This window comes from Alligator mississippiensis, chromosome 4, assembly GCF_030867095.1.
Source record: "Alligator mississippiensis isolate rAllMis1 chromosome 4, rAllMis1, whole genome shotgun sequence".
Classification (NCBI taxonomy): Eukaryota; Metazoa; Chordata; order Crocodylia; family Alligatoridae; genus Alligator; species Alligator mississippiensis.
Window position 1 is genome coordinate 85,401,673 of NC_081827.1, and position 9,572 is coordinate 85,411,244.

Here is a 9,572-nt window from a genome sequence, read left to right on the forward strand (position 1 = left end):
AGCGCTCTTTCCTGCCCAGAGCAGGGGGTCAGACTTAATGATCTAATAGGTCCCTTCGGACCCTAGAAATCTATGAAAGCTATTTCCGAAATATTAACATATTGGCCATATTTATCACATGTAAAATTCCTTCTAAAGTAAGACACTAGAATACTTCTATGCCAAAGATACTACAACAACAGTGTTATATGATTACAAGGCCAGGTGGGAATTAATAGTTAACCTCATCATTCGGTCCCATCTACTCAATGCTAAAATATATCCAAAAGTCTACCACATTGTAGCTGTATCATCTGTAACAGTAGGAATTGCAGTGTAAATGAAATACACTGGCATTAAAAATAAATGGGTACATTTTAAACAACCACATCTATCCAGAGTCTTGGTAGCGTAGCAACGTGGCCAGGCACATGAGGCTAAGGAGCAGTGCCATTTTCTAGTTGGTCCTGCACCACAGGTGTGATTATGATTGGCTGGTCCCTCCAAAACAGGAATTCTTATAAAACTTTAATAGTATTACCCTCAAGTTATGGCACATGTGCCAGATCCAGCCCATGGAGCTGCACAAGCTCCCTACAAGTCCAGAAATTTGGTGGTAGAAAACCAGTAGAAATTAATGCTGCCAAATTTCCGAGCCCTATGGGTCCGATGACATGGCCCCGTGTGCTGGTTCAGACCAGCAGGCCCAATTTGGCACAGACACGGGGCCAGGCTAGGTCATGCACCAGATCATACCCATGCACTGGACCCCACGTTGAGTCTGGCCCATAGACTGATCCCATGCACCGGTTCTAGCCAGAGAATGGACCCCACACCACTCACTGGGCATTTATACACATACATTTGTCTGCTCCAACGCACCAGAAATCCAGTGTGTTGGAGCAAACTATTAATCGAGTCTGCGGAGCATGCAAACCAACACACCTGGTGCTGCATCACATGCATCTGTATAAATGGTGAAATGCACAACAGCACTGAAAAAATGGTGGTGATGCATTTTTGAACTAAAACACCTTCGATGTGTTTTAATTCAAAAGCGCACCGCTGCCATTTTCTCAGGCCATTTATACAAATGTCCATAGAGTCCACAGGGCTGGAAATGTTTGGCACCATTGCATTATACCATACCTAAGCAAAATAAAGTGAAGAACCAAAAGGCCAGGCAACTAAACGTTCAGTTGTCTTTAATTTCTATTTTTCAGAAAACAGATTATATTTATTCAATGTTAAAATGTACAGTTTATTTTAAAATAGTAATTTAAAAATCAGTAGTATAAAATCCATATACAGTAATTCCCCCCACACCGTCATAAAACTATAAGAGATTGAAAAAATATATACCTATTTTTTTTTATAATAGAGTACCAGATTTTCCAGAAACCTGTGCCCAGTGGAATTTTATTTTCTAAAATTAATTAAAACAGTGCTGTAGCATTGCTACAATTAAAGTTGAGATTGCCATTCCAAGTCCCTATTGCAGTATCGGATACTTATTTTCTTAAAGACTGTTCCCTTTGGGAAAAAACATTCCAGTCTTGCTCTTAGCCCATAGTGATTTAAAAAGAAAAGAAAACTAAGAAACTCAACCGAGCCCATTTTTAGTTAAGTGCGTTGAAAAAAGTTCATATTTTAAGTCTGTTTACTCTATTTTTTTGTACAAAAAGCTAACCAACTTACTTTTAAAACTTTAAAATTTGGCATGCAAATATTCATCCATAAGGAAAATAATATTTGCTAAGTAGAAAATGCTGGTATTAAATAAAACTTGCATAGTCTGTATTCACAGTATTGCATTACTCCCTATAAAGGCAAGTATGCACAGCATACAGGGTAGATGCCTATAGGATTCCATTTGGAATGATATGTACTGAAAAGTTTAGCAACTGCCAGCGAGGCTTTCACAAGGGCCAGAACACACACAACTTGTTTCCCCAGTTTATCAGGGACCACTGTCTCACGGAGTAGGGTCAATAAGGCACAACTCTTAGATCTATAAATGAATCCGTATTCAATTCCCTTATTTTAGAATCTGTTTATACAAATCAAATCCCAAACTAACCTGTTTTGAAATAAATCAACTTATAAATGCCCAGGGCTACATGGTGGCAAAGAGTTTTCAATATGGTTCAACATAAGGCCCCAGACTCAGAATCTTCTCTTGTTCCCTTTTCCTACCCAACTCCACAAACTCCTGTCTAATTTGTTGCTAGCTGTCTCCCTCCAACTTTTCATATCCAAACTTTTGGGTTTTTTGCCTCTTTCTTTCTAGTTAAGTCTCTACTCCATTGATGTCTCACTTTTCCCCACCCAGTGGTCATCTTTCCTTCCCACCCAACCCCGGCTGCAGAGAACCCACCCCTTTCTTATTGCTCTCTAGCTCAAAAATAAAACTTATCAGCAAAGATCAAAATTTAGTTTGGGATGGCTAAACAAACATCCATTGTAAGATGAATACAGAACAACAACAAAATCTTGTATGCATCAAATGCATAGAAGAATGCCTCAAACAATCACGCTAAGGACTCAAACACATTTGGAAACTGGCACCATACCTTTTTAAGGTTTTAAAGTATAAACGATCACCCACCTGTTATCTATAATCGCATCAGCGTTATTTTTCAAAGAACCAACACAGGACCCCTTGCATTCACAATCTAGTATATTGGTCTGTAAAACATTACCTAGTCCTTAAACAGGAAGAATGTAGAAAACTACATAAACATAACGATAAACTGAACATAAAGCATCACAAAACACTGTAGCAGCTCATTCTTGGGGCGCTAAGGAAGTGCATATGAGTCCTAAGCATTCTAAACCTGGAGCCAGAAGTCAGTATGTCAACCTCTCTCTCAGGCAAATTAAGCATATCATTTTCTCTCCACTACTATGCTCTCAATATCTTAATGAGTCTGTTTAAGACTAACAACCATCACCTTCTTCGTACCCCCACCACCTGGTCAATATCTTCTTGTTGCTGGAAGATCTCGTCTCCATTACCTTTAGTGGATCACTGCCAATTCCATCACGGTTCTTTGCTATCTATCCCTCTGAAAACTTTCTACAACTAAGCCAGACTGAAAGGGTGTTTATGTCAAAAGTAAAGCATCCGGGGCAAACCCTAATGTTTCCTCCTTCCCACTAGCAAGAAGCCTTCCTTCCTGCCCCTGCCTCCCCAGCAAAGCAAAAGTAAACACCTGGAGGGTTAGACAATGTTGTAAGGGTTAAGGTTCCACTTTGCACAACAATGTTAACTCAGGCACTTACTACTGTGGAGCCTTTATACCATTAACTTACGCATTAGACTATATCTGCAAGACAGCAGACAATATGGCTGTGTGAGAGCATTAGCCTTTACTTCTGCAGATTTACACTTTTACCCTTAATATTAAATGTAATAGACATTTTAATATTCAAACATAAGAACTGCTCAGTCTAAAACAATGGAGGCCAACCTTTTTGGAAGATGTGCCATATATTAGCCCCACATCCTCCCCAAGTAGCATTTCCATCCCTTTCCTCTGCCCAATCTGCTGTTCTGCTCTCCACCTTGTTTTCTTCGCCCGATCTGCTAGTCTGCTTTCTGTTTTATCTGCTGCTGTGCTACTTTCTCCCCTCCCTAATCTGTTGTATGCGATACCTGAAGGCTGCTGGTGCCATTTGTGGCATGTGTACCACACGCTGGTCATTCCCAGTCTGAAACATACTATTCTCTCCACCCCAACACCAATGAAAGATATGAACTAGAAGAAGAAACAAGGAGTCAAAATGCTACATAAATAATACAAACTTAAATCATAACTAAAGGGTTCATGTCCCAGTAATTGCCACCCATATTTTGTACACTTCAATAAAGGAAATGCAGATATTTAACTCATATAAGGAAAACTCTTCAGAAGATATTCATATGGTGCAAGGTAAGTTATTGCCATCTGCAGGCATACTCTAACGCTCTGCAAGTTATTGTCCAGGTACTGAGATTGCGCCTGTGATGATCATTTTATTTCTCAAACTTCCAAACTTGATTTTTATCTGAAGCATTACAAGTTCTCATCTGTACGTCAGGCCGACCCCCAGAAGTACGATAAGCACTAAGGCACTTTCCTGAATGAGGATGATAAACAGTCCCATCTTCTCTGAAATGCCATTCAATATTTTCTGGAATAAGGGATCCATCCTTTGGGCAGTTCTTCATACCAACAAAATCCTGTCGATCAGGGACTTCAGCGCACAGTTCAGTCACAGAGTTAAACCTAATTTCTTTGTTTGATGTATATTCAAAGAATTGGTTACCTCCTTGACCGTGACATCCAAAGAGAGAGACATGAGCCCCAGTAGGATTATGCTCGGGTGAATTGTAATCTAGACATTCAGAAGATATACCCATGCTGTGGATGGCCCCATGCCAGCCTGGACGATCCTCTGGCACATGTAAATTAGAAAATACGTTTTTCAAATACCAGTCAAAGTTCTTACATTTCAGACGTTTTCTTAGTAGCTTTCTTTCAGAAAGGTCTCCATAGCTCTCTTTCCTGGCGGGAGGGTTTCTGTTATAAAAATGCTCCTTGTACTCATCCATCCATACCTCAGCAGCACGCGCTGTGTTTTGAAGGAAATTTGGTCTGGCGTATGGAGCACGCTTTGGAAACACATGGCCTACATGGGAACAGGGGTGGATCTCCAACACGCCTCCGCACTGCCACACCCGAAATGACAGCTCCAAGTTTTCCCCACCCCAGACATCCATTCCCATGTCATAGGTACCAAGGTACTCAAAATACTTCTTACTGACCGCAAACAACCCGCCAGCCATGGTCGGCGATCTAATCGGGTCGGTTTTTGATTTCCGCCTCTGCCGTTCGCGCTCGGGCACCGAGTGCCACTGAAACGTCAACCGCCAGTCGAAGCCCCCGATCATTGGCTCCCCCGTTTGCATGTAGAACTCGAACGTGTTCCAGTCGATGGTATCAATGACGGGACAAATGACCACGGTCTCGTTCTCAGCGATCCTCTGCAACAGCGGCTCCAGCCAGCCGGAGACGCACTCGCAGTGACAGTCGAGGAAGGTGAGGACGTCGCCAGTTGCAAAGGTGGCGCCAATTAGGCGGGCACGAACCAGCCCTTCCCGCTTGTTGGTGCGGATCAGGCGCACCCTCTGCAGGGTGCTGATGTACTTCTCCAGGTCGGCCTTCAGGTACACTTTGTCGCTCAGGTCGTCCACCAGGATGATCTCCTTGAGCAGCACGGCGGGGGAGGTCTCCAGCACACTGTGCACGGTGCGCAGCAGGGTGGACCAGGCCTCGTTGTAGAAAGCGATGACCACAGAGGTGGTGGGGAGGCTCCGGTAGGCAAAGGTTTGGGCCCTGCACTCCGCCATGCGCCCGTCCTGGATGTGGCGGTGCAGCGAGATCCTGTCGCTGGTGTGGATGTTGATGGCGTACTTCTCCACCAGCTCCTCCTCCCGCTTCTTCTCCGCCGCGCTCAGCTGCAGGCGCGCTGCCTTGCCCCACTCCCCGGGCGCCCGCGACTCCGGCGGCGGCTTCTCGTACAGCGGCCGCGCCAGCTCCTCCGCCGCCTCCGCGCGGGCCGAAAAGCGCCGCGGGCCCCGCGAGCCTGGCCCGGCCCCCGCCGCCTGGAAGGCGGAGGCCGACAGCTCCACCGCCAAGTACCCGGCCAGCACCAGCAGCCCCGCGCACAGGCAGCCCCGGCCCAGCCAGGGCCCGCGCCGCGCCGCCCGCAGCCTCATGGCCCCCGGCCCGGCCCGGCCGCTCCGCAACTCCGCGCTGCCGCTCCGCCCCGCCCCGCCCCGCCCCGCGCGGACGTCCAGCCAGGCCGGGGCAGCACCCGCCCCGCTCCGCCCCGCTTACCCAGCGCTCCGCTGCTCGGGCTGAAGTGCAGCGCGGTCACGGCGGCGCGGTGCCCTCGGAGCGGCCGCTCGAAGCCGGGGTCCTCCTGCGGGGGTAGCGCGCGATCGTCAACGGCTGCCAGGGCCGCCACGCTCCCCACCCCCCCCCGCCCGCTTGGTTCCCTCCACGACCCCCGCCCCGCTTCGCTTTTTTCCCCTGGTCCCCCCCCCACGCCCCCCACTTGGTTCCCCCCGCCCCCTTACCAGGACAGACGCCATGGGCCAGGCCGGTCCCGCCCACCCGCGCGGCTCCGGGCGCTGAGGCTGCCCGCCGGCCTGATCAAACGCCCCGCGCTCCAGCCCGGAGCAGCCGAGCCCCGAGCGCCGTCGGCAGGGGCAGGTCCTCCCTTGTCATCCCCCAACAGGGCCGAGTGTGGAATTGGACGAGCTCCGCGCGCCCATCCGTGAGATCGACGCTCGACTCCTCCGTAAAGAGACAGCGCCCCCCAGGCGGCCTGGGTCCCGCGGCGGATGAGGAAAGGGGAACAGCCGCGCTGCAGCCCCCCCCCCCGTCCGGGGGGTAATGCTCTGCCCCAGCCGAAAGTTAGCACCAAGTGCCTGGCGGGGGCAGGTGCTTGCTGTCCAGGGAGCAGTCTCTGCACTTCAGGACCCAGCAGCATCTCAGCTCCGGCTCCTAACCTCTGCATGCCCCCGGGTACAGACAGAAGTGGCAGTTCCCTCCCCCCACCCCCGATCTGGCCACAGAAAGCCTCCTACAGCCATGGCCAAACACAAGTGCATGCTGCAGACGATCTGGTGCAAATCTGACCCCTCGTTGCATGAGGTACAGGCAACCCCTGCTTAGTAACCTGATTCTACCAGCATGTTGCTGCTTTCAGAAAGGGGGGGGGGTACAAGGAGTTTAGTTGGGGGGCGTTTAGCCCTGCACCCCAAAGGGGGAGGCAGGTATATTGGAGGCTCCCCAGGACACCAGGGCTCTAATTCCCTTCAGCACCAGCTGGGGAATCCCCAAAATGAGCTCCCTCCCATTCTGAAAATTGTGAACACTGGCAGAGAGCCCTAGCCATTGCTACAAGAACCTGGCTGCACGCTCCCAGCTCCAGCTAGATTCCCCTCCACCCTGGAACCAGCATTGAACTTCTGTGTGGTCCGGGGTAACCCTGTAACTCAGAACACTTTGCAAAATTTACTTTGAGTTACAGCTGGGAGCTGCACTTCTGTTTGCACCCACAGGTGTAAGCCACCCTCTCTCCTGTCTAAGGGTCTGGCTGTTACACTACTCAGCCAGCCTTCCTTCTGCAACTCTGCTGCATGACAGCTACCCCTGCTCCTCACCACCCTGCATACTAGGGCTGTGCGAAATTTTGCTGGCCATTTCGTTTCGACACTGTTTCAACTCATTTCGAGGTTGAAACGGCAAAATTGAAATGAAACAAAGGCCATTGAAATAGCCTCGAAACAAAACAAAGTTAGGCAAAACATTTTCACCATAGCACTGGGGGTAGGAAGTCAGTCGAGCTGGGCTGACTTCCCATCCCCTACACAAGATCCAGCATGGAACAGGGAGTCAGCCCAGCTGGGTTGACTTCCCATCCCCCTCGCCCCAGGGGCAGGAGGGGTGGGGTGGCAGCACTTTCAAGTGTTTCTGTCCAGTGTTTAGTGGTGATGTGTAGGGGGTGCACCCCCTGCCTCGTGCACAGGGCAGGCAACACCCAGCTGGGGAGTTAGCAGCATAGGCAGCTCTAGGATTTTGAAAAGTGGGGATAGCGAGTGGTATGGTGTATACCTGGAGAACAATGTGTGTTGCATACAAAGAAATCAGAGGCTTTGCTATGGGGCTAGAGCTCTATCCTTCAGCTCAAGATGGAACCAAAGAGAAATATAAGCATGCAGGAACATGCATTAATTCGCTTCATCACATGCTATGTATAAAAACGGCACCAAAAAGGTAATGTGGTAATCCAGTGCCCAGCCCTTTCCCATTCGTTCAAGATGGAAGCAAAGAAAATATAACATGCAGAAATCTGCATTAATTTGCTCCACCACATTTATCGGTGTCACAGGTGAACCCTGAGAGTGCCGGTGCACTCCCTGACGGCCGCATTCGCCACTTGGGCAATGGGCAGGGTGGGCAGGCAGGAGCACCAGTGCCCCCCCCCTGCAAGCACCAGCTGATCACCGCGATCACTGCAGCTGCTTCCAGAAGTGGCTGTGGGTGCTTCTGGGAGTGGCTGCAACCATTGGCCAGCACTTGCTTCCAGAAGCAGCTGTAGTCAGTCCTGGAAGCGGCTGCAGCAAGCGCAGCGATCGGACTTCCTCCCCCGCCCGATCGCAAAATCGCCCATGGGGGACACCCCCTCCAGTCAGTGGGACTGATTGCAGGGTGGGGCATGTGCCCCGCCTGACTAAAGCAGCACCAGTCAGCCATCCCAACGTTGATGCTGCTGTTCCCTGGGGCATGAGATGGGAGCAGCCACTCAACAGACAGAGCAGCTGCTAACAGTGCCCTGGAAGTGGTTGGGATCCAGTCCCCAGCTGGGAACAGCATTGCCCATGCATGCCCCATCCCTTCAGGCTCAGACAAAGGGGGAGTGCAACCAGGCCAGTTGAAACCATCCTGCACACACTGGTGTCTACTGGCTCAGAGCTTCTGTGACATTCCTTGCAGTGTGGTGCCCTATATGGGAGCAGGGGAATTTAAGCCACTCCTAGGTTCACCTGTGACATGTCTTAACCCTCCCAATAGGACTGCAAACACTGGCTCTGGGAAGCTTATGCACCTCTGATCCTTTTACTCCATCTCTGCCCTGCTTGCTGCCAGACCTCAGGCTAAAGCAATTAAATGCCTTCCTCTGCTCAGGAAGGAAAGGGCAAAGCAAGTGTCCTCAGGGAGGAGGTGCCCAGTGATCTTGACCAGAGAAAGAGAAATAGGCCACAGGATAAGACAGTGGAGTGCAGTGTCATATACTTCACTTTGCTGTCCTGTTTTTTGTAAAAACTTAGGCCATTTAGAGGCTCTACCAGAGAGGAAGCAGCCTGACTCCAAAAGGAGGTGATTCTATTGGGCAGCCTGAGAACTTTTTTTCACAATAAAAACATACAAAATCTTACATGAGTTTAGACAGCTGTTTCAGGGCTCTTTGGATTCATAATTTTAGTCAGAGGCTTGCTAAAAAAGGCTTTTATTCTGCTCAAATATGTTGGTAGAGGCAAAGGTAAAGAAAAACCTATTCTAGTCTGGCACTAGGAGCCGTGTAGGTGAAAGTAGCCTCCCATTATAAGCTTGCCAACCCTCCTCTCACCTGCTTCCCTTTCTCAGAAAAAAAAAGTTACTCCTGAAAGTTTGCACACATTACATCCTGATTTAGAGGTTTCCTCAGAGATATCTCCTGACTAACGTGCCTCACCCATGGCATATTTGGTTCAGTTTGTTGACCTTTGTTGGGGCCTCAGCAGGGAGAGGAAAAAGAATTAGGTTGGAGTGAATGCTTGTTTAAATTACTAGATTTAATCTCTATTCTTCGTTTAAGAATCTGGAAAGTAGGTGTGTCTGTCCAAAACAAACAAATGCAAAGCTTTGCAGCTGTTCAAGTACTCCAGACAGAAAGTCTTTGGCTGGGTGTTACCTAAGAAAGGCAAATACAAGTGGGTGAAAGAAAATGCACAAGTGGAGGACTAAGAGAGCACACAGAAGGAGGGCCATGTTACA

General features: G+C 49.1%; 1 protein-coding gene across 10 annotated transcripts in view; it reads right to left on the reverse strand.

The window, feature by feature from the left end:
- Positions 1 to 6,351, reverse strand: part of POC1B (POC1 centriolar protein B) — a 392,982-nt gene extending 386,631 nt beyond the window's left edge. For 3 of the 10 annotated variants that reach the window (XR_009461639.1, XR_009461637.1, XR_009461638.1), the window contains exons 1-2: positions 6,107 to 6,342; positions 5,865 to 5,949 (exon numbers count right to left, since the gene is read on the reverse strand). Coding sequence is in view for 6 of the 10 variants with exons in the window: in XM_059726157.1 (XP_059582140.1) it covers positions 5,865 to 5,949; positions 6,107 to 6,121 (100 nt within the window). In the remaining 4 variants the exon portion in view is untranslated. Of the gene's footprint in view, positions 1 to 5,864; positions 5,950 to 6,106 lie in introns of all 10 variants that reach the window. The other 7 variants (XR_009461641.1, XM_059726157.1, XM_059726155.1 and 4 more) reach the window with 7 other exon arrangements.
- Between the last annotated feature and the right edge of the window lie 3,221 nt (positions 6,352 to 9,572).